This window comes from Ranitomeya variabilis, chromosome 2, assembly GCF_051348905.1.
Source record: "Ranitomeya variabilis isolate aRanVar5 chromosome 2, aRanVar5.hap1, whole genome shotgun sequence".
Classification (NCBI taxonomy): Eukaryota; Metazoa; Chordata; class Amphibia; order Anura; family Dendrobatidae; genus Ranitomeya; species Ranitomeya variabilis.
In genome coordinates, this window is record NC_135233.1 from 576,154,249 (window position 1) to 576,179,883 (window position 25,635).

General features: G+C 45.6%; 1 protein-coding gene across 2 annotated transcripts in view; it reads left to right on the plus strand.

The window, feature by feature from the left end:
* The window catches only part of LOC143807089 (5-hydroxytryptamine receptor 3A-like), a 57,588-nt gene extending 40,570 nt beyond the window's left edge, over window positions 1-17,018 (plus strand). For both annotated transcript variants that reach the window (XM_077288296.1, XM_077288297.1), the window contains exons 6-9: window positions 13,991-14,151; window positions 15,279-15,486; window positions 16,245-16,451; window positions 16,522-17,018. In XM_077288296.1, the coding sequence (XP_077144411.1) occupies window positions 13,991-14,151; window positions 15,279-15,486; window positions 16,245-16,451; window positions 16,522-16,793 (848 nt within the window). In that variant the 3' untranslated portion in view covers window positions 16,794-17,018. The remainder of the gene's footprint in view (window positions 1-13,990; window positions 14,152-15,278; window positions 15,487-16,244; window positions 16,452-16,521) is intronic.
* The last annotated feature ends 8,617 nt before the right edge of the window (window positions 17,019-25,635 follow it).

Here is a 25,635-nt window from a genome sequence, read left to right on the forward strand (position 1 = left end):
CCATTGTCATTTTCAAATACGACAGCAACTTCATTGACAGTTGGATTATTATATCGGCGAGGGTCTTGATTCCGATCTTGTTTAAGGGCCATGATGATATTTGGCATGAGAGTGCCATTAGCTTCAGCTTTAAGATGTTCTTCATGTTCCACATCTCGTAACATTTTGTAGGCAGCAACAAAGGGATTCACATTGTCTAACTGAAGAGCAATTATACTCATCAAAGTGGGATGACATTTTTGATTTTGTTCACAGTTTAAACGTTGTTCATTCGCGGTAGCGGTATCCAAAATATACAGTTGGGCATAAGCTGGAACTTGATCATCACTGGGATGTAGGGTTCCAGTACGATGATATATTTGTCCATGTATACGGAAACAGTAAGGGCCATGTCCAGGTGGAGGGGATATATTGGCACCCATGGAGGCGAAAGCAAATGAGCTGTTAATACTACGAATATTTTCCATGAGATTCTTACTGAACTCACTCTCCCCTGTCAGCAATCGTTTAAAGACCTCGGGATATTGGGGTATAGGTATATGCACTTTACTCTTGTGACAACACAGAGTAAAATTTTTATCTGCTGGTATCTCAGCATTAAAATGTAATGCTTGACAATGTTCACATAAATAGTTCATAGGACCACAGGAGTGTTCTACTATGGTACTGTCATCATTAGTAAAACCTGTAGGATGTTGAGGTACAGGTTGTGGTAACGGAGCATTGGAATGTTTCTTTAAGCCAACATATACAGGTCCTTCTCAAAAAATTAGCATATAGTGTTAAATTTCATTATTTACCATAATGTAATGATTACAATTAAACTTTCATATATTATAGATTCATTATCCACCAACTGAAATTTGTCAGGTCTTTTATTGTTTTAATACTGATGATTTTGGCATACAACTCCTGATAACCCAAAAAACCTGTCTCAATAAATTAGCATATTTCACCCGTCCAATCAAATAAAAGTGTTTTTTAATAACAAACAAAAAAAACATCAAATAATAATGTTCAGTTATGCACTCAATACTTGGTCGGGAATCCTTTGGCAGAAATGACTGCTTCAATGCGGCGTGGCATGGAGGCAATCAGCCTGTGACACTGCTGAGATGTTATGGAGGCCCAGGATGCTTCAATAGCGGCCTTAAGCTCATCCAGAGTGTTGGGTCTTGCGTCTCTCAACTTTCTCTTCACAATATCCCACAGATTCTCTATGGGGTTCAGGTCAGGAGAGTTGGCAGGCCAATTGAGCACAGTAATACCATGGTCAGTAAACCATTTACCAGTGGTTTTGGCACTGTGAGCAGGTGCCAGGTCGTGCTGGAAAATGAAATCTTCATCTCCATAAAGCATTTCAGCTGCATTGACCCTGCCCTTGATGAAACACAGTGGACCAACACCAGCAGCTGACATGGCACCCCACACCATCACTGACTGTGGGTACTTGACACTGGACTTCAGGCATTTTGGCATTTCCTTCTCCCCAGTCTTCCTCCAGACTCTGGCACCTTGATTTCCGAATGACATGCAAAATTTGCTTTCATCAGAAAAAAGTACTTGGGACCACTTAGCAACAGTCCAGTGCTGCTTCTCTGTAGCCCAGGTCAGGCGCTTCTGCCGCTGTTTATGGTTCAAAAGTGGCTTTACCTGGGGAATGCGGCACCTGTAGCCCATTTCCTGCACACGCCTGTGCACGGTGGCTCTGGATGTTTCCACACCAGACTCAGTCCACTGCTTCCTCAGGTTCCCCAAGGTCTGGAATCGGTCCTTCTCCACAATCTTCCTCAGGGTCCGGTCACCTCTTCTCGTTGTACCGCGTTTTCTGCCACATTGTTTCCTTCCAACAGACTTACCATTGAGGTGCCTTGATACAGCACTCTGGGAACAGCCTATTTGTTGAGAAATTTCTTTCTGGGTTTTACCCTCTTGCTTGACGGTGTCAATGATGGCCTTCTTGACATCTGTCAGGTCGCTAGTCTTACCCATGACGGGGGTTTTGAGTAATGAACCAGGCAGGGAGTTTTTAAAAGCCTCAGGTATCTTTTGCATGTGTTTAGAGTTAATTAGTTGATTCAGAAGATTTGGGTAATAGGTCGTTTAGAGAACCTTTTCTTGATATGCTAATTTATTGAGACAGGTTTTTTGGGTTTTCAGGAGTTGTATGCCAAAATCATCAGTATTAAAACAATAAAAGACCTGACAAATTTCAGTTGGTGGATAATGAATCTATAATATATGAAAGTTTAATTGTAATCATTACATTATGGTAAATAATGAAATTTAACACTATATGCTAATTTTTTGAGAAGGACCTGTATAAAGCGTGGACCTGGTAGAGGATCTTCACTGTCCACAGATTCAATCACTGAGGAGTTGGAAGGTGTATCGTGGTCAGGGTTTATTAATATGGAGGTGCAAGCGGTTTTTTTGCGCCGTTCACGGCGTGCACCAGCTGCATTTGGTAATGGTTTGTTTGTTGCCTTAGAAGAGTCAGGTGTGAAGCATGTCTTATAAGTAGACTTAACGGTGTACAGGCGACGGCGTTTATCATTTGGAGTGTAAGTAGGACAGTGTTTGCGCTTACATGCAGATTTACCAACGGTTAAATGAGCTTCAGGCTGCACACATTCTATGAATGGAGACAAAGAAGCTGTATTGTGGGCAGAATCTATGACTGAGGACGTGGAAATATTATGTTTGCAACATTGAGAGCGTGCAGCAGCAGCTTTATTACTTAATCGATTAGTTTTGTCCTCAAAAGACTCATTAGTAATGCGTTTATTGCAAGCAGCATTAACAGTGTCCAAGCGCTTCTGTCTGTCCTCTGTAGTCTCGTTAGCACGCTGTTTGCGCTTACGTGCGGCATCGGCGGCTTTTCGCTCTGCGTCATTGGTATACTTATTATCAGACCTGATGTTACGTGCGCCATCAGCAGCTTTGGGCTCTGTGTCATTAGTATACTTAACAGTGTCCAGGCGCTTGCATCTATCCTCTGTACTCTTGTTAGCACGCTGTTTGCGCTTACGTGCAGCATCGGTGTCTTTTCGCTGTGCGTCATTGGTATACTTATTATCAGACCTGATGTTACGTGCGCCATCAGCAGCTTTGGGCTCTGTGTCATTAGTATACTTAACAGTGTCCAGGCGCTTGCATCTATCCTCTGTACTCTTGTTAGCACGCTGTTTACGCTTACGTGCAGCATCGGCGGCTTTTCGCTCTGCGTCATTGGTATACTTATTATCAGACCTGATGTTACGTGCGCCATCAGCAGCTTTGGGCTCTGTGTCATTAGTATACTTAACAGTGTCGAGGCGCTTGCATCTCTCCTCTGTACTCTTGTTAGCACGCTGTTTGCGCTTACGTGCAGCATCGGCGGCTTTTCGCTCTGCATCATTACCATACTTTATATCAGACCTGATCTTACGTGCGCCATCAGCAGCTTTGGACTCTGTGTCATTAGTATACTTAACAGTATCCAGGCGCTTGCATCTATCCTCTGTACTCTTGTTAACACGCTGTTTGCGCTTACGTGTGGCATCGGCGGCTTTTCGCTCTGCATCATTACCATACTTTATATCAGACCTGATCTTACGTGCGCCATCAGCAGCTTTACACTCTGTGTCATTAGTATACTTAACAGTATCCAGGCGCTTGCATCTATCCTCTGTACTCTTGTTAACACGCTGTTTGCGCTTACGTGCGGCATCGGCGGCTTTTCGCTCTGCATCATTACCATACTTTATATCACACCTGATCTTACGTGCGCCATCAGCAGCTTTGGGCTCTGTGTCATTACTATACTTAACAGTATCCAGGCACTTGCATCTATCCTCTGTACTCTTGTTAACACGCTGTTTACGCTTACGTGCGGCATCGGCGGCTTTTCGCTCTGCATCATTACCATACTTTATATCAGACCTGATCTTACGTGCGCCATCAGCAGCTTTGGACTCTGTGTCATTAGTATACTTAACAGTATCCAGGCGCTTGCATCTATCCTCTGTACTCTTGTTAACACGCTGTTTGCGCTTACGTGTGGCATCGGCGGCTTTTCGCTCTGCATCATTACCATACTTTATATCAGACCTGATCTTACGTGCGCCATCAGCAGCTTTACACTCTGTGTCATTAGTATACTTAACAGTATCCAGGCGCTTGCATCTATCCTCTGTACTCATGTTAACACGCTGTTTGCGCTTACGTGTGGCATCGGCGGCTTTTCGCTCTGCATCATTACCATACTTTATATCAGACCTGATCTTACGTGCGCCATCAGCAGCTTTAGACTCTGTGTCATTAGTATACTTATCAGTATCCAGGCGCTTGCATCTATCCTCTGTACTCTTGTTAACACGCTGTTTGCGCTTACGTGCGGCATCGGCGGCTTTTCGCTCTGCATCATTACCATACTTTATATCACACCTGATCTTACGTGCGCCATCAGCAGCTTTGGGCTCTGTGTCATTAGTATACTTAACAGTATCCAGGCACTTGCATCTATCCTCTGTACTCTTGTTAACACGCTGTTTACGCTTACGTGCGGCATCGGCGGCTTTTCGCTCTGCATCATTACCATACTTTATATCAGACCTGATCTTACGTGCGCCATCAGCAGCTTTGGACTCTGTGTCATTACTATACTTAACAGTGTCCAGGCGCTTGCATCTATCCTATGTACTCTTGTTAGCACGCTGTTTACGCTTACGTGCGGCATCGGCGTCTTTTTGCTCTGCATTATTAGTATACTTTATATCAGACCTAATCTTACGTGCGCCATCAGCAGCTTTGGGCTCTGTGTCATTAGTATCCTTACTATTAGAGCTCATGTTGGCTAAGCTAAACAGCTTTAAGCGTGGTGGTGGCAAACAACAGGTTAATAAGAGGCAGTGTCAGGTAGTAGGAAAATAGCCAGTTAATAATAGGCAATAGTTCTTTGCAGGAATACAGATATTAATAAATAGGCAGTTTATATTGCAGAGAAATTGCTGGGCAATAATGGACAATGTCCTTATGTGGCAAATAATAGAGCAATATACCCAGTGTGGCAAAGAAGAGGTTAATAAACGGCAGTCTCTCAGTATAACAGTCAGTGAATAATAGGCAGTATATGGAGAAAACACCAAACAAAAGTTCAAAATTGGTGTGAAAATGTCACTGAACCACTTCACAACTAAATATATATAGTTTTGGTAAATGGTATTATCATTTTTTTGACGAAATTCGGCAGGAGCTTGAAGAGCGACGTCACTGGGACCGCCTCCACGCAGTAGAAACTTGCTGTGAGGTAAACATTCAAAAATCACACCAAAATAGCGGGCGGAGTGTGTCACAGTACGGCACATTTCTGATTGGTCGCTCGCGGCAGGCGGCAACCAATCAGAAAAGTGCCGCGCACCACGAAGGCATATATCTTTGTCCACCCTGAGCGGGTGTAGGACGCTGGTGACGTCACTTATCTCCGGACATTATCTCCGGACAAAGCCACGGAAGTTGGCACAAATTGCCGGAAGTAGTATTCTAGGCAATTATATATTAGATTTTAATGTTATCAGTGTTTACCTTTGAACGTTTATATTGTATTGTCCTGTCACCAGCCATGTGTACGATTATTGGCCGAAAGCCTCTCTGGAACCAATAATCACCCCATGTAAAAGTATCTTTATAAGTTAAAGATTCAGAATACTATGACTTTTATCATATCCTGAACAGTCAAGTTTTTTATGAACCGTTAAGGTTTTCTGGTTGAAATAAAAAAAACTCTGAGTGTTTACAGTTTGAAACCATAAAATGTTGAAAAATTATGTCATTCTTGAGTATATCACTCAATGGTGCTCATAAACGTGTCAAATTTGATCTATAATATACTTTAATATACGTTACTTTAATCTTTAATATACTTAAGAACAGGGCCCCAGACATCACACAGGGGGTCTGAAACACCGCACAGTGGTCCAAAATATCGCTGTGCTCTGCCTGGGGCCCCATATGCTGCCTGGGGCCCCTGTGCTCTGCCTGGGGCCCCTGTGCTCTGCCTGGGGCCCCATGTTCTGCCTGGGGCCCCTGTGCTTTGCCTGGGGCCACTGTGCTCTGCCTGGGGCCCCATATGCTGCCTGGGGCCCCTGTGCTCTGCCTGGGGCCCCATATGCTGCCTGGGGCCCCTGTGCTCTGCCTGGGGCCCCATAGGCTGCCTGGGGCCCCTGTGCTCTACCTGGGACCACTGTGCTCTGCCTGGGGCCCCATATGCTGCCTGGGGCCCCTGTGCTCTGCCTGGGGCCCCTGTGCTCTGCCTGGGGCCACTGTGCTCTGCCTGGGGCCCCATATGCTGCCTGGGGCCCCTGTGCTCTGCCTGGGGCCCCATATGCTGCCTGGGGCCCCTGTGCTCTGCCTGGGGCCCCTGTGCTCTGCCTGGGGCCCCATGTTCTGCCTGGGGCCACTGTGCTCTGCCTGGGGCCCCATATGCTGCCTGGGGCCCCTGTGCTCTGCCTGGGGCCCCATATGCTGCCTGGGGCCCCTGTGCTCTGCCTGGGGCCACTGTGCTCTGCCTGGGGCCCCATATGCTGCCTGGGGCCCCTTTGCTCTGCCTGGGGCCCCTGTGCTCTGCCTGGGGCCCCATATGCTGCCTGGGGCCCCTGTGCTCTGCCTGGGGCCCCATATGCTGCCTGGGGCCCCTGTGCTCTGCCTGGGGCCCCTGTGCTCTGCCTGGGGCCCCATGTTCTGCCTGGGGCCCCTGTGCTCTGCCTGGGGCCACTGTGCTCTGCCTTGGGCCCCATATGCTGCCTGGGGCCCCTGTGCTCTGCCTGGGGCCCCATATGCTGCCTGGGGCCCCTGTGCTCTGCCTGGGGCCCCATGTTCTGCCTGGGGCCACTGTGCTCTGCCTGGGGCCCCATAGGCTGCCTGGGGCCCCTGTGCTCTGCCTGGGGCCCCTGTGCTCTGCCTTGGGCCCCATATGCTGCCTGGGGCCCCTGTGCTCTGCCTGGGACCACTGTGCTCTGCCTGGGGCCCCATATGCTGCCTGGGGCCCCTGTGCTCTGCCTGGGGCCCCATATGCTGCCTGGGGCCCCTGTGCTCTGCCTGGGACTACTGTGCTCTGCCTGGGGCCCCATATGCTGCCTGGGGCCCCTGTGCTCTGCCTGGGGCCACTGTGCTCTGCCTGGGGCCCCATATGCTGCCTGGGGCCCCTGTGCTCTGCCTGGGGCCCCATATGCTGCTTGGGGCCCCTGTGCTCTGCCTGGGGCCCCTGTGCTCTGCCTGGGGCCACTGTGCTCTGCCTGGGCCCCCATATGCTGCCTGGGGCCCCTGTGCTCTGCCTGGGGCCCCATATGCTGCCTGGGGCCCCTGTGCTCTGCCTGGGGCCCCATGTTCTGCCTGGGGCTACTGTGCTCTGCCTGGGGCCCCATAGGCTGCCTGGGGCCCCTGTGCTCTGCCTGGGATTACTGTGCTCTGCCTGGGGCCCCATATGCTGCCTGGGGCCCCTGTGCTCTGCCTGGGGCCACTGTGCTCTGCCTGGGGCCCCATATGCTGCCTGGGGCCCCTGTGCTCTGCCTGGGGCCCCATATGCTGCCTGGGGCCCCTGTGCTCTGCCTGGGGCCCCATAGGCTGCCTGGGGCCCCTGTGCTCTACCTGGGACCACTGTGCTCTGCCTGGGGCCCCATATGCTGCCTGGGGCCCCTGTGCTCTGCCTGGGGCCACTGTGCTCTGCCTGGGGCCCCATATGTTGCCTGGGGCCCCTGTGCTCTGCCTGGGTGTAGGACACTGGTGACGTCACTTATCTCCGGACATTAGCTCCGGACATTAGCTTCGGACATTAGCTCCGGACATTAGCTCCGGACATTATCTCTGGACATTAGCTCCGGACAAAGCCACGGAAGTTGGCACAAATTGCAGGAAGTAGTATTCTAGGCAATTAATCTCCGGACATTAGCTCCGGACATTAGCTCCGAACATTATCTCCGGACATTAGCTCCGGACAAAGCCACGGAAGTTGGCACAAATTGCAGGAAGTAGTATTCTAGGCAATTATATATTAGATATATATATATATTTTTTTTTTTATTTTATTTTTTTTTAAACAAAAAGGGAAACAGCACAAAAAGATGTAATAAAGAGGACTTTAATGCCCTGTGGCGTGGCAACGTTTCAGCTTGAGAAAGGGTTTGTTTTATCCGAAACGTTGCCACGCCACAGGGCGTTAAAGTCCTCTTTTTCACATCTTTTTGTGCTTTTTCCCTTTTTGTTTACTGTCTGAAAGGCCATTGGAATGCTGGTCAGGAAAGCGTGCACCCTTTAAGGGTTTTTTTCTGGTGCTGTTCCTCTTTTTCTACCTACCTATATAGATATATTGTGGCTCGTGGTGGACTAATCAGCAAGGAACCACACATGGGTAAGCAACACTGACGGCACATGTTCACTGATGTGTATTTTTCTAACTCAATTGGGCTGCGTGCAATATGGGAGGGAAGTCTTAGGGTGGATTAGCCGGTTACTTGTTAAGTAGAACCATATTATGGTCTTCATGGGCTATCTCACCCACCCCTAACTAGTTTTGTATGCCCCATTTTACTCTGCATAACATTTTGTGCTGTATAGTGGTACACCTGTACATTTTTTATGTGGGTTTATTTGACTGGTTGTGTCGACCTTATCATTCATCAACCCTCATGATATATTCATGTAATTATTGTTGTCCTTATTATATTGTATCACGTCAATAAAATGTAATCTTTTATACGAAATTGGTGACGTTATGTCAATTATTGGGCATCGTGCTCTTGTTAAGTTTAAAGGATTAAAATATATATATATATATATATATATATATATATATATATATATATATATATATACACTCACCGGCCACTTTATTAGGTACACCATGCTAGTAACGGGTTGGACCCCCTTTTGCCTTCAGAACTGCCTCAATTCTTCGTGGCATAGATTCAACAAGGTGCTGGAAGCATTCCTCAGAGATTTTGGTCCATATTGACATGATGGCATCACACAGTTGCCGCAGATTTGTCGGCTGCACATCCCAAAGATGCTCCATACAAGGCAGGATGGATCCATGCTTTCATGTTGTTTACGCCAAATTCTGACCCTACCATCCGAATGTCGCAGCAGAAATCGAGACTCATCAGACCAAGCAACGTTTTTCCAATCTTCTACTGTCCAATTTCGATGAGCTTGTACAAATTGTAGCCTCAGTTTCCTGTTCTTAGCTGAAAGGAGTGGTACCCGGTGTGGTCTTCTGCTGCTGTAGCCCATCTGCCTCAAAGTTCGACGCACTGTGCGTTCAGAGATGCTCTTAGGCCTACCTTGGTTGTAACGGGTGGCGATTTGAGTCACTGTTGCCTTTCTATCAGCTCGAACCAGTCTGCCCATTCTCCTCTGACCTCTGGCATCAACAAGGCATTTCCGCCCACAGAACTGCCGCTCACTGGATTTTTTTTCTTTTTCGGACCATTCTCTGTAAACCCTAGAGATGGTTGTGCGTGAAAATCCCAGTAGATCAGCAGTTTCTGAAATACTCAGACCAGCCCTTCTGGTACCAACAACCATGCCACGTTCAAAGGCACTCAAATCACCTTTCTTCCCCATACTGATGCTCGGTTTGAACTGCAGGAGATTGTCTTGACCATGTCTACATGCCTAAATGCACTGAGTTGCCGCCATGTGATTGGCTGATTAGAAATTAAGTGTTAACAAGAAGTTGGACAGGTGTACCTAATAAAGTGGCCGGTGAGTGTATATACACATACAGTGGCATGTAAAGGTTGGGGCACCCCTGGTTAAAATTACTGTTATTTTGAACAGTTAGGCTATATGCACGCAGATTTGTATGCGCTTTTGAAAGCTAAATAAAGATGTGTTATTGAAAAAAAAAAAATTGTGATGCCATTTCTGGTCCAACCTCCTCTTTAACATTTGTCCATCCCACACTCCATTACACACACAGATAGACAGATAGATAGAATGAGATAGATAGATAGATAGATAGATAGATAGATAGACAGATACATCTATAGATAGATAAAGATAGATATATAGATCTATAGATAGAAAGATCTATCTATAGATAGAAAAAAATCTGTGTTAGGTCGGGGTCACACTTTACGAGAAACTCGCATGAGTCTCGCACCTCAATACCCAGCACTGCTGCCGGCAATGGGACCAGAGCGTTCAGTTACATAGAAATACATGCAGCTGCACACTCCGGTCCCGAGTGCCGGCGGCAGTGCCGGGTATTGAGGTGCGAGACTCGTGCGAGATTCTCACAAGTGTGACCCCGGCCTTAAACGCAATATCTGTTTAATTTAAAAAAAAATGGAAATAAAAAATAGCGGAAGGGTCATGTGCAATTTTCAAGTCCAGAGTTGGAAAGCTAGCAACTGGGGGCCGATGTTTATAGCCTGGGAAGCGGGTAATACCCATGGATCTTCCTGGGCTATGAATATCAGCCCGCAGCTGTCAGCGTACCCTTTACTGGCTATTAAAATCGAGGGATCCCAAAAAAAGGGACATGGACATTATAGCCAGAAAGACTATGCAGACAGGTGCGGGCTGATATTCATAGCCTAGAGAGGGGCCATGGATATTGCCCCCCCCCCCAGCACCCAGCCGCCCCAGAATGACGCATCGGTAAGATGCACCAATTCCGGCACTTAGCCTCCCTCTTCCCACTGCCCTGTAGTGGTGGCATATTTTTCTTTTTACACTTGAACACAGTAGCCGGATGATGGGACTATACTGTCCCATCATCTGGCTACTTGTCACTGTAGCAGGCATAGCCGGATGGGACTAGAAGTCTCATCGGACAATGCCTGCCTACATACACACACACAGCCCGGCACCGACACACAGCCCTGCACAAACCCACACACACAGACACACACAGCCCCACAGACCCCCGTACAGCCACGTGCTCCCCACACAGCCCCGCAAACCCCCGCACACAGACACACACACAGCCCTGCAGACCACCACAGACCCCACACACAGACACACACAGCCCCACAGACACCCGCACAGCCCCACAGACACCCACACAGCCCCGCAGATCCCCGCACAGCTCCGCAGACCCCCGCACAGACACACACACAGCCCCACAAACACCCGCACACAGACACACACATCTTCTCTACACACACACAGTCTCAGCCCACACACATAGTCTCCACCAACACTCTGCCCACAAACTTCCCCCTCCCGATCTGCAGCATTGCTCGCACCCACATCCATAGCAAAACTGCAGATCCTGCGGTTTTGCTGAAGATTTGACAATCAATGGAAGTCAATGGGTGCAGAAACAATGCAGATCCGCAAAAAGAATTGACATGGTTCTTTTTTTAATCTGGTGCGTTTCTCAGTGCGGAACTTTCTGCACCATTAGCACAGCATTTTTTTCCCCCATTGATTTACATTGTACTGTAAATCACTGGCGGATCTGCAGCGTTTCTGCGTGGAAAAAAACGCTGCGGCTTCGCAGGAAATCTGCAACGTGTGCACATACCCTTAAGTTGAAGATTATATTATCTCTAAGAGGCCTAAAGTTAAAGATGACACATTACCTTTGCATATTTGGGAATTTTCTACATTTTAAAAATTACAAAAAGGAAAATGGGTCAATGCAAAAGTTTGGGCACATTTCATGGTTAGTGCCATGTAGCACACCCTTTTTGCAAGCATCACAATTTGCAAATGCTTTTTCTAGCCAGCCAAGAGTTTTTCAATTCTTCTTCAAGGACTTTTCATCCATTCTTTCTTGGAAAATTCTTCCAGTTCTGTGAGATTCCTGGGTCGTCTTACATGCACTGCTATTTTGAGGTCTAGCCACAGATTTTCAATAATGTTCAGATCAGCGGATTATGAGGGCCATTGTAAAACCTTCAGCTTGCGTCTTTTGAGGTCGTCTATTGTGGATTTTTACATATGTTTAGAATTGTTATCCATTTGTAGAATCCATCCTCTTCAACTTCAGCTTTTTTACAAATGGTGCTTGCATCAAGAATTTGTTCATATTTCATTGAATCCATTCTTCCCTCTACTCATGAAATATTCCCTGTGCCATTGGCTGCAACACAACCCCAAAGCATGAGTAATCCACCCCCATGCTTAATGGTGGGCGTGACGTTCTTTTTTTGAAATTCTGGGCCCTTTTTTCTCCACACTTATCTTTGATTATTATGGCAAAAGAATTCTATTTTAACCTCTCCAAGGACTTGTTTCCAAAATGTATCAGGCTTGTTTAGATGTTCTTTTTCATGCTTCTGACACTGAATTTAATGCTTATGACGCAGGACAGGCTTTCTTTGATGAGTCTTCCATGAAGGCCATATTTATGCAGGTGTTTCTGAACAGTAGAGCAATGTATCACAACTCCAGAGTCTGCTAAATCTTTCTGAAGTCCTTTTGCAGTCAAGCAGGGGCTCTGATTTGGCTCTCTAGCAATCCTACGAGCATCTCTTACTGAAATTTTGCTCGATTTTCCAGACTTTATGTTGACCTCCACTGTTCCTGTTAACTCCCATTTCTTATTTACATTTCAAACTGAGGAAAGGACGACTTGAAAACGTTTTGCTATCTTCTTATAACCTTCTCCTGGTTTGTGGGTCTCCAACATTTTCATTTTCAGAGTGCCAGGCATCTGCTTAGAAGAACCGATGGCTGTGGTTTTTAGCACAAGGTTAGAGGAGGCTGGATTATTATAAAGCTGGGAAATTCACATCACCTGGCCTTCACGATAGTGAACAAACCATATCCTAACAGACTAATTATGGTTTTTAAACCTTGGTCAATGTTATCTGAGCACACAAATCTCCAAGGGCACCTAAAATTTTGCATTGGTCCATTTTCCATTTTCCTTTTTGCAATTTTGAATTTTAAATTCAATCATGTGGACATTATAAAGAGTATCCTCAACTTGGGTCCCCTCTATAAACCAGAATCAACAACCCCTTTGGTAAACTCAAACCTTCCTTATGTTACATGTATAAGCTATGATCTTAGTGGCCACCAGTCAATATTACATTTGCCCTCCACAGGGTCCAATGGCTGCCAGACTTCAGCTTTCTCCTACATAATCAGCTGTTTTCTGTGCTGGTCATAGAATTATATGATAGTCTTAAGCTCCTGGATGTTAAAGGGAACTTGCCAACAGGTTCTCCCAATATAAACTGCGGTCACCACCTTTACTGCCTCTTTTACAACAGTCTAACAAGCTGCATATAAGTCAAACATGTCCTTTCCGTAGCCAAAAAAATACCTTTTATTGTTCCCCCATATAGTGCAGTCTCATCAGATGGGGGTCACGGGCCTTACTTTATTGCCTTCTCTCTAAATCGCCATCGTCTTTCCCTGCTTCTTGTGGATGACGCATCATATGTCATACACACAGTGTCCCCAGTATCGCTCCTGCCCAGGCATACTTCCCTCTTCCCTGCCTAGATAAGAGTAAAGTACTGTATTGCGCATGCACCTGCTTTACTTCCAGATCAGTTGTGCTTTTTGACCAGTGACTCCCATCTTTTTGGACAGTGCCTTAAGGGGGATAATAAATGGTATTTTGGGGGCTAAGCAGAGGGCGTGTGAAATTTATATACGCGTAAGGATGTTTAAGCCCCACCTCGGAACTCTCCCACCAGCACAGGAATGCCCACACCAAAGCAGGACCTTTTGTGATCATCCTAGTTATGGAAGCCATGCTCTCTACAGAAGTATACCACCCGAAATTTGACAAGATTCTATTTAAAAAAATCATGACAGTCCGGGAAAGTTCAGGACTGTTAACAGCAAACTAAAATCGGAACATTTGTTTTTTTTTGTTTTTGACCAACTTTTGTATTTTTTGTTTGCACGTATTGATCCAAAATATTGTGATGTGAATGTGGCCTGACTCGTCTCATACAGATTTTGATTGACACAATTCTCTGTTGGCAATCAAAGCTGGGAACGCTACAAGTATTTTGACAACCTTATTTCTACTTTACAGTTCAAGATATCATCATGGTAACGAATGCAAGTTCCTCGGAGGTGTTCAGCGCTTCACTTAAACTCTTTGTTAGCAAAGGTGACTGGGACCTGAAAAATATCATAGTCAGACCTAAAACTGTGGTCAGTGGGAATGTCAATTACAGTGCAATTTACTATGAGGTAAGAGGCAGAGCAACTGAATCATTTTAATGGGCAATCTTGCATTTTTGTTTTTTATTCTTTGCTGCTTGGGTTAATGAGAAAAATGAGAAGGGAAGTGCAGGGCACAACCAGAGCACCGGCACTGACTTTCGACCACCTATTTTTCAAATTACTTGTTTTTTACTATTTTATATCTAAATTATAGTTTTTTGGGGAAGGCTAAATATTTGTTAAATAAAAACAATATTGGTTCTGCAATAAACTTTAAACTAAAGTTAGTAGAGACCACCGTCCAGCAGTAGTAGTACCTACTGTAGGTATTATAGACTGCAAATCCATGTCTGCTGACAAGCAATACACATAGAGAGAAAATGGCACTACTACAGCTTTGGTAGTGGTCCTGCCTGAGAAATGGATGGTAATCCTGAAATATTTTTATATAATATTATTATTATTATTTATAGTGGAAGCCTCAGCACGGGCACAATAAGAGTAATTAGTCTTGCTTAAAAATTAACAAATTAATCACATACAGTTCCTCTTCCATACTCTAAAAAAAGTACATACCCAGCCACTACTCCTACAGATGTCCCTGATAAAGACCACCTATGGGTCGAAACGTTGGACGTTATCTATTCTTTACGTTTTTGACGAATCAAATAAAATTTGTTAATTTTTCAAGCAAGACTGAATATTCTTATTTGTGTTGGTGCTGAGGTTTCTGCTATAAATGTTGACATGTTTCCTGTGAGTCCGTATTACCTCCATGTTGCATCCGAGTTACATCCATTTTTTCTCATCTGTTTTAAAAACTGAAGGAGGTAGACTGTGTGAACTTTCATAAATCCATTGGATCAGTGAAAAACAGATGAAACACATCTGTTAACTGAACCAATAGACTTTAATGGCTGACTCTAATCCACAAAATGGATGAGAATAGGGCATAAGTTTCACAGATCGGTTACACAATTTTAAAATTGATCTGTATATGGATCAATGAATTTCTATGGGTCCATGTGCTGTCCGAGAAAAAAATGGACAACACTCGGGTTGCATAACACGGATATGTATAAGTACTTTTTTTGCTAACAGAAAAGTTGAAGTCATATTTCTCCTGTAATAGTTTATATTTTTCCTTTCTGTAGATAACTCTACAACGAATGGCTATATTTTACATCATCACCCTTATTGTCCCAGCATACGTCTTAGTTATTTTGGATATTTTCAGTATGTTCATACCAATGGAGTCTGGGGAAAGACTTGGCTTCAAAATAACCCTTGTGTTGGGTTTCTCTGTACTGCTTTTAATTCTAAACACCATGCTCCCAAACTCTGATGTGCTTCCAGTGTTAGGTATGTTGTCCTCTAACTACATATTTGACAACTCAAAAGGGTCAACCGCTTGGTCTTGAAATGGCAGAGTCCCTAGTCTTACCCATCCTCATCATAGAGCATGATGGGCTACCCAAGCTCCGTGGACCCTGGAATCTGCCAAGGCTTACATTTGGGGCACTTACACAATTTCTTTTATGAAAAATTCATTTTTATTGCATTGAGATCTTCCTTCTCCTAGGAATGATGTAAGATAGCATTACTGGAAGGAGATGTGACCATCATCATTGTTTAATTAGTATTGATCTATCCACTGTATATAAATGTTGACATTTCGGCCCAAGTCAGGCCTTCATCAGAAATGGTCTTCAGTTTCTGGTGGTGACATTAACAAATCAGGTACAACTGAGCAGTGGAATATTTATGAGAAGGATATCACAGCGCTGGGGTCAATGCACAACAGTGCAGGAGATAATAGCGCATTATCCCCTGCACTGTTGTGCATTGACCGCAGCGCTGTGATATCCTTCTCATGAATATTCCACTGCTCAGTTGTACCTGATTTGTTAATGTCACCACCAGAAACTGAAGCCAATTTGTGATGAAGGCCTGACTTGGGCCGAAATGTCAACATTTATATACAGTGGATAGATCAATACTAATAAAATCTTTAGATGCACCAAATTTATCAAACATTATGCAACACTCTCATAAATTTTGAGCAAATAATGGCAACACAGCCACAAGCAAAACTTGTGATATTTTTTACTCTCGGACAGGTCTCTTCTGCTGTCTGTGCATGGCGGTAATGATGATCAGCATACTCGGATGCATTGCTGTCTCCTATATGTTAATGATATCTGAATCTCAACCAACCGTCCCTTTGTGGGTAAAATCCTGGATCTTGAGATACCTGGCACATGTCCTTTGCTTTAGAAGTCAGTCCTTTTTGAAATATGGGATCGCCCCTCCAGAAGTAGAAACATGTAAGTAGATGTAGGTTGGGGAACAGGAGGTATGATTCAATACTTATGGAATCCAACCATTTCTTCCTAGATGTTAACAACAGGGCGCTGGAAGAACAAGTCCTGGAAACTAAAATGAAGCCTGAAAGAGACAAGGAAGATAGTATGGAGGTGCAGATGTTGAAGATGCTTCTGCTACAAGTCAAGAAGATCCACAAGAACATTGTAGATTCTGATGCCATGAATGAAGTTAAGACAGAATGGCATGCCGCAGCCATCGTAGTCGACCGGCTCATCCTTATAATATATCTCTGTATTGTAGTCATTTTATTTATTTATGTGATCATAATCTGGTACATATAGGTACACTATAGTACCAGAAACAGTTTTTATGGGTGTATTTAATGTGTTGAAAAACTTTAAATTTTTCTTTTGGAGAGGATGTAAAAAATATATTCTGCCATTTTTTGTTTTTATTTTTTCATTAATGCTTTTCATTATGTTATGTAAATGATATGAATATGGTGATACATGTAATTTTTTTGTGTTTTTAGCTAGTTTTGCACAATTACAAAACCTATAAAATGATTTGCGCCACCTTTCTATATTTTTCAGTTGTTTGTTGTTGTTTTTACATAGGTCCCTAAATAATTTTAATACCATAATATATTTTTTTCTTTGCATAATGAAGTCTCACTAAGGAAATTGAGCTTTGGTTGAGCTCAATAACACACTGTAATACTTCTGTATATACTTCACTGTCTTTGACTGGGGAAAAAAAAAACACCAGTGATGACAAACCATTGCCATAACCACACTGAAGTCCAAAAGTATACCTATGTTATGCCAAATCAACTCAAACCAAAAAATGGGGCTTATTAATTTACTTGTTTTTGTTAGGCCTGTTTAGGATCTGAACCAAAAAGCAAACAGAGGGCTGCCGCGCTAAAAACACATGTAAACAGATAGCGGTGCCCACCTTACAATATCCGCGACCACGCGTGCCTGCACAATCAGGAATGTTGGAGCGGCACTGATTGGTGTGTGCCCGAAGAGGCTGTAGTTGCAGCTGGCTGATTCGGGTCCACAGAAGGGGAGCGTCCTCCCTTTGCACCCCAGCTGGATAACGACTGTGAAAGCCGGCGCTTTAGGATCTGCTATCCATAACTAAAATTATCTGGGAATTAAGAAACAAAACAGGAGAAAATTTGTAATTTCATTCTTTCCTTATTCATACTGGAAAAAAACAGATGGTACACTGATGGAAAACACTGATGACACCGTACCGGTTTTTCCGGTACTAGTTTCATACGGAGGTGTGAAGGAGACCTTAGGTGTATTCTTTGATTTGCTGATAAACATATTCAGTGACAATAAAAAGTTTACACACCCCTAATAAAATGCTAGGTTATTGCCATGTCAAGAAAGCAAACCAAGAAAAGTAATTTCCGAACTTTTCTCCACCATCATCCGTAACCTGTACAAGTCAATTAAGAAACAAACTGAAATCATTTTAAGAAGGCAAATAAAAATAACAAAACTAAACCAATGTGGTTGCAGGAGTGTGAACACCCTCTTATAATTCACTAATAAATGGCTATGAGTGGCGCTATAAGTCACAAGGCAGTTTGCCTGCAGCGGGTACAACAATCACCACCAAGGATTGTAAATAATATAAATACTGTTAAAATAGATGTATACATAAAAATGTATACATCAGTACCTGCGCTGGTATAACTGCCTGTTAATACTGATTCCCTACACTGAATAAAACAAAGGAAGAAAGGAATAATATAGACTAAAAGCTGTGTTGGTATACTTAAAATCCGATATTACAACAGATGGACCAGCATGCACGCCTGGTCAAAAAGATTCAGTTCTTACCCTTAATGTGAGTCCATAAGGGAAGTGACAGTCATCCTGAATAGAGATCGGCTGTTAAAAGAAATCCTCCGGATGCCGCTTTACTGCCCGGGCCGGTGGCAGGACATTCAGCCCCCGTGTACAGCGCGGCAATCACGTGGAAACAACTCGAATCCCCCTCCGGTGCGGGTAGTGCAATCGGCCTCTTATAATTGGTGAAGTGGTTATGCTCAGAATTAGGCAATCCCATTTATACTTACCGTATGTCACACAGTAGTCACTACAAAGGGGCCATCATTTACACGCATACAGATTTACCCCATAAAAAAGTTTGCTGGTTACTGCAAAACCATATCTACCGGTATTCATTTCCACCAGAAACAGCTATTCGTCAGGTGGGGCAATGTGTCGCACCCCCACCGATCTTATAATGATTACCTACCCTAAAGATAGGACATCAATTTAAAGTGCCAAACAATATATGTGTCTGTAGCACTATTTAGTATAGGGGATTATTTATGGAACATTGCTGGCTTCCCAGACCCCACAGATTAATAAAGAAGATATACCGTATATACTCGAGAATAAGCCGAACCGACTATAAGCCAAGGCACATAATTTTGCCATAAAAAATGGGAAAACGTATTGTCTCGAGTATAAGCCGGGAATGCATTATCCCGATTCCTATCCTTGTATGCATGGCCCCATCATCCCTTTCCAGGACTGCATGGCTCCTCATCCCTATCCTGGTATGCATGGCTCCTCATCCCCCATTCTGGTCTGCATGGCTTCTTCAACCCTATCCTGTTATGCATGGCTCTTCATCCCTATCCTGGTATGCATGGCCTCCTCCTCCCCATCCTGGTATGCATGGCTCCTCATCCCCATCCTGGTCTGCATGGCCTCCTCATCCCCTTCCTGGTAGGCATGGCCTCCTCATCCCCTTCCTGGTATGCATGGCCTCCTCCTCCCCATCCTGGTATGCATGGCTCCTCATCCCCATCCTGGTATGCATGGCCCCATCATCCCTATCCTGGTATGTGTGGCTCCTCATCCCTATCCTGGTCTGTTTGGCCCCCTCATCTCCATCCTGGTATGCATGGCTCCTCGTCCCTATCCTGGAATGCATGGCCCCCTCATCCATATCCTGGTATGTGTGGCTCCTCATCCCTATCCTGGTATGCATTGACCCCTCATCTCCATCCTGGTATGCATGGCCCCCTCATCCCTATCCTGGTATACATTGTCCCTTCATCCCAATCATGATTTGCATGGCTCCTCATCCCAATCCTGGTCTGCGTGGCTTCTTATCCCTATCATGGTCTGCATGGCTCCTCATCCCAATCCTGGTCTGCGTGGCTTCTTATCCCTATCCTGGCATGCATGGCTCCTCATCCTTAGTCTTGTATGCATGGCCTCCTCATTCCTATCCTGGTATGTGTAACATGCCAGGTAATCGGTTGTTACAGTGGCATTGCTTTCCTCACAGGGAGAGTGATGTCACGATTGGAAGCTAGGAAGGATCCCTCTGTCAGGTATGCAGCAGATACAACACTGTTCTGACTTCAGGCCAGAAGGGGGAGCTCTGAACCCAGTTTCAGGGGAGCTTCCCTAGCTATCTATATATATAATTGTCTAAGGGTTTTTCCGTCTGTCTGTCTTTCTGTCTGTCTGTCTGTCTGTCTGTCTGTCTGTCCTGGAAATCCCGCGTCTCTGATTGGTCGAGGCCGCCAGGCCTCGACCAATCAGTGACGGGCACAGCATGGCGACGATGATGTCATATTGGAAATCCCGCGTCTCTGATTGGTCGAGGCCGCCAGGCCTCGACCAATCAGCGACGGGCACAGTATCGACGTAGATGTCATAATGGTTGCCATGGCGACGATGATGTCATAACGGTTGCCTCGACCAATCAGCGACGGGCACAGTCTGCCGCGAATTCTGGAATCATCATTGTCCATACACTACGGGGACATGCATATTCTAGAATACCCGATGCATTAGAATCGGGCCACAGTCTAGTAGATATATATTCTGGTCAGAAGGAGGAGTTAGTCAGTCTGTCAGAGGAACAGAGGAGAAAGGAGTGTAAGAGGAAAGCTGGCACAGTGCAGCCACGTGAGATGCTGCAGCACCTGGAAAGAAAAAGAGAGCAGAGCAGTCTGTAAAGAGACAGAGGAAGTGTAGTGCAGGAGAGTAAAGAGCTGGAGAGAGAAGCTGTGACTGAGCTTCCTCCACGCTGAGTGTATATACCGGTAGCCGGAAGACGGAGGTTGTGGGGGTAACTTCATGCCCCATGGCAGAAACCGGCGGACAGCTAGATTTCAAGTCACCTGTCCACCATTAACACCTGAGGACACAGTAGCAGATAGAGCCCCGAGTCATCTGAGAGACCATGTAAAAAGGCTCAAGTTACCTGTTGTACGGGTAGTGTTCTATCGACAAGGGAAACAGAGAACATGAGGACCTTGTGTGAGCCTTAATGCAGCAAAGGACTACAACACAGCCGGCCGGACCATACCAGCACCTGGTACCCTGGACTGTGGCTGAACTCTACAGTAAAGAGGTAAAGAGACTGCAACCCTGTGCACTCCGTTTCTTTCTACACCACCTACCACCTGTCCCTACTACACCGGGAAACCTGGGGACCCAGCTTCACAAGTGGGAAGCTATAACATCACCCCAGTAGACCCATTTAAGCAGCGTCGTTCATCCCGGACCGAGTACCACAGGTGGCGTCAGAAACTCTTATTATTTCATACACCCTTTTAAAGACCGTCCCTTTTACATGGGCGCCTAGGGCCACGGACCGGGTCACCGCCGTGACACATCACTTTAAGTACCAGACCCAATACCGAGTACCGCATGGCCCTGGCGGGCATTCCATATGCATGGCTTCTCATTCCCATCTGTTGTGAATTCCGTTCTGGAGCTCCCTCCTGTGGTTGCTAATGGTATTTTTGTGAGTTCTGCCCTTGGGCTCCCTCTGGTGGTTTCGAGTGGAACTGCTGCTCATTTAGGTAGCTGTAGCAGCTGCCTTCACTAATCGCCTTGCCTGGGTTTGTTATTTAAACCCGCTCTGGGCTTTAGTTCATGCCAGCTGTCAATGTTCTTGGTTGGATTTGGTTCTCTCCTTGGATTTCTCATATGGCCTGTCCTTGTCAGCAAAAGATAAGTTTTTGCTAGTTCTTGTTTGTCCATTTGCTTGGACTCTATTGCTCTGCAAATATGTCTCTTTTTGTCCAGCTTGTCATTATGTAATATTCAGGCTAGCTGGAAGCTCTGGGAAAGCAGATTTGCCCCTCCACACTATGAGTCAGTGTGGAGTTCATTTTTGTAAACTCTGCGTGGATTTTGTAGTTTTTAATACTGACCGCACAGTATCCTTTTCTCTCTGTCTATCAAGTTTAGTATTGGCCTCCTTTGCTGAAATCTGATTTCATTTCTGTGTACGTCATTTCCCTCTCCACTCACAGTCAATATTTGTGGGGGGCTGTCTTTCCTTTTGGGGTTTTCTCTGAGGCAAGATAGCTTTCTATTTTCTTCTTTAGGGGTAGTTAGTTCTTAGGCTGTGAAGAGGTGTCTAGGGAGAGTCAGGAACATCCCATGGCTATTACTAGTGTTGTTGTTAGGATTAGGGACTGCGGTCAGTAGAGATACCACCTTCTCAGAGCTCGTTCCATGTTGCGTTTTAGCCACCAGGTCATATCAGTGTAGCCTCTTAACCACCAGGTCATAACAGTACAGCTGGCCCACAATGTGTTAAATGCATCTCAAAAGAGGGAAAAGAAAGTTCTGAGTCATTTTTTTTTCCTTTGTAGCTTGTTTTGTCTTTTTTTTCCCCTTAATCTCTGGGTGGTTCAGGATTTTGGTGCTGATATGGAGGTTCAGGGTCTGTCCTTGCGCGTGGATCAACTCGCTGCAAGGGTACAGAGTATCCAAGATTATGTTGTCCAGACTCCGGTATTAGAGCCTAGAATTCCTATTCCTGATTTATTTTCTGGGGATAGATCTAAATTTTTAAACTTTAAAAATAATTGCAGATTGTTTTTTGCTCTGAGACCCCGTTCCTCTGGTGACCCCATTCAGCAGGTGAAGATTGTTATTGCTTTGCTGCGTGGCGACCCGCAGGACTGGGCATTCTCCCTTGAGCCAGGAAATCCTGCATTGCTCAATATTGACGCATTTTTTCAAGCGCTCGGATTGCTGTATGACGAGCCTAATTCTGTGGATCAGGCAGAAAAAACTTTGCTGGCTCTGTGTCAGGGTCAGGAAGCAGCAGAAGTATACTGCCAGAAATTTAGAAAGTGGTCTGTGCTCACAAAATGGAATGAGTATGCCCTGGCAGCGATTTTCAGAAAGGGTCTTTCTGAAGCCCTTAAAGATGTTATGGTGGGGTTTCCTACGCCTGCTGGTCTGAATGAGTCAATGTCTTTGGCCATTCAGATTGATCGGCGCTTGCGCGAGCGCAAGGTGGTGCACCATATGGCAGTGTCCTCTGAGCAGAGTCCTGAGCCTATGCAATGTGATAGGATTTTGACTAGAGCAGAAAGGCAGAAATTCAGACGTCAGAATGGCCTGTGTTTTTACTGTGGTGATTCTGCTCATGCTATTTCTGATTGCCCTAAGCGTACTAAGAGGGTCCCTGGGTCTGTTACCATTAGTACTGTACAGCCTAAATTTCTCTTGTCTGTTACCCTGATTTGCTCATTGTCGTCCTTTTCTGTTATGGCATTTGTGGATTCTGGCGCTGCCCTGAACTTAATGGACTTAGAATTTGCCAAGCGCTGTGGTTTTTCCTTGGAGCCTTTGCAGAGCCCTATTCCCTTAAGGGGGATTGATGCTACGCCATTGGCCAAGAATAAACCTCAGTACTGGACACAGTTAACCATGTACATGGCTCCAGCACATCAGGAAAATATTCGCTTTTTGGTGTTGCATAATTTGCATGATGTTGTTGTGCTGGGTTTTCCATGGTTACAGGTACATAATCCAGTGCTGGATTGGAGATCTGTTGTGAATTCCGTTCTTGGGCTCCATCCTGTGGTTGCGAATGGTATTTTTGGGAGTTCTGCTCTTGGGCTCCCTCTGGTGGTTTCAAGTGGAACTTAGCAGCTGCGTTCACTAATCGGTTTCCTGGCCTTGTTATTTAACTGGGCTTTTGGCTTTAGTGGATGCCAGCTGTCAATGTATTTCCTGTGGATTCTGTCCTTTCCTGGAAGTTCTCTGTTGGCCAGTCCATTTTCAGCTTAAGATAAGTCTGCTGCTTTTTGGTTGTTTCCCTGCTTATGACCTTCTGTTCACTTCAATTTATGTCTCTTTTGTCCAGCTTGTCATTATGAAATATTCCGGCTAGTTGGAAGCTCTGGGGTCGCCGATTTGCCCCTCCACACCGTGAGTCGGTGTGGTGGTTATTTTTGTAAACTCTGCGTGGACTTTTAGTTTTTATACTGACCGCACAGCAACCTTTTCTATCTCTGTCTATTTAAATAGTATTGGCGTCTATTTAAATAGTATTGGCCTCCTTTGCTAAAAAATCTAGTTTCATTTCTGAGTTTTTCATTTCCCTCTCCACTCACCATCAATATTTGTGGGGGGCTATCTTCCTTTGGGGGTTTCTCTGAGGTGAGATAGCTTTCCGTTTCCATCTTCAGGGGTAGCTAGTACTTAGGCTGTGCAGAGGCGTCTAGGCAGAGTTAGGTACGCTCCACGGCTATTTCTAGTGTTGGTGTTAGGAGTAGGGATTGCGGTCAGTAACGTTACCACCTCCTCAGAGCTAGTTCTTTTTTTGTTTTACCCATCAGGTCATTTCAGTGCTGCTCCGTAGCGAGTAGGGTTAAGCGACTTTCATTTTTTTAAGATCGAGTCGGGTTTTGTGAAACCCGACTTTGTCCAGAGTCGAGTCGAGTGCAGTCGGCCGATTATCGCTAAAAGTCGGGGATCGACCGAAACACGAAACCCAATGCAAGTCAATGGGGAAGCATAGTCGGCAGTGAGTGGAGGCCAGGAAAACACATACAGTGCCCATTTTAATGCCAAAAACATCCATTCTTGTTTCTGAAGCTTGTCAATTTTAATTAACTTTATAATAATAGTTGGGCATTGGAACTTGGGCGTCATTTGGCAAAAGTTGTGGGGGGTAGGGCTGGTTCAACGTTTTAGTGGGCCCAGGAAACGTGGACTACGTCACGGCGGTGGAGCAGGGAGAGGTAAGTATTTCAACGTTGCAAGTGCTGTGATCCTGAGCAAGCAGGGGGGGCCCACTCGTTCGCATTGGCACTGGCACAGGGCCCCTCAAAGTACAGCGGTGTGTTTGCACGGCGGGGGCGCCTCCCACCAGCAGCGACACTTTTGCGTACTCTGAGGGGCCCTGTGCCAGTGACGTCGCCAACGAGTATGCTCCCCCACCTGATGAAGGAACCTGCACTTTCATCTGCACCTTCCTCTTTGTCCCTGTGTAAGGGTATGTTTCCACAGTAAGTAAACGCTGCTTGTTTGATGCTGCAGCGTCAAACAAGCAGCGTCCAGATGTTCCAGCATAGTGGAGGGGATTTTATGAAATCCCGTCTCCACTATGCGTGGAAACCCGCACGCGGCGGCCCTGCGACTCCGGACATGCTGCGCGTCTTTTCAGATTGCAGCATGTCCGTACACCTTGCGGGGACGCAGCGTCCCCGCAAGGCATATCACAGGGCCCTATGGTGTGGGGTGCGATGATCCCGGATGTGTACTGTACACATCCGGCATCATCGCGTCCCAGAAAGGGGGCGGGGCTTAGCGCCGAGCGGCTTCGCCGCTGCGGCGATACCGCCGCCCCTCCGGACCGTGGAGCCATACCCTTAGGTGGTATAACATGCGGGAAGGGGAACCTTACTTTCAGCAGGGTCAGATTCTGGCTGTGTAGAGTGCAAGGAGAATGTAGTGGTCTAGGTCAATGTACCAGCAGACTCATCTAGCAGTGGCTGGGCAATGGGCAGGATGAGGAGGAAACAGATATAGGGCCAAAGAATAAAGTAGGCTAAATGCAGTTCAAAATTGGTAACAGGACTAAACAGGCGGCATTGCTTTGTTCAGTGGAGTAGTAAACCCAGGAGCAGCAGACACTGTTTTAAGGGCCCAACCACACTAGTAGGCCAAATGCAGTTTAATATCTGCTACTGTAGGCCAAAAGCCAGAAGGTTGAAGCTCAGCTTTATTCAGTTGAGGGAAAACACCAGGGAGGGGCAGACACCGTTAGTAGGCCCTAACCACCAATTTTTAAAAAAACAGCACTTAATGAGAGCCAGAAGTTTGAAGCTCAGCTTTATTCAGTTGAGGAAAAACACCAGGGAGGGGCAGACAC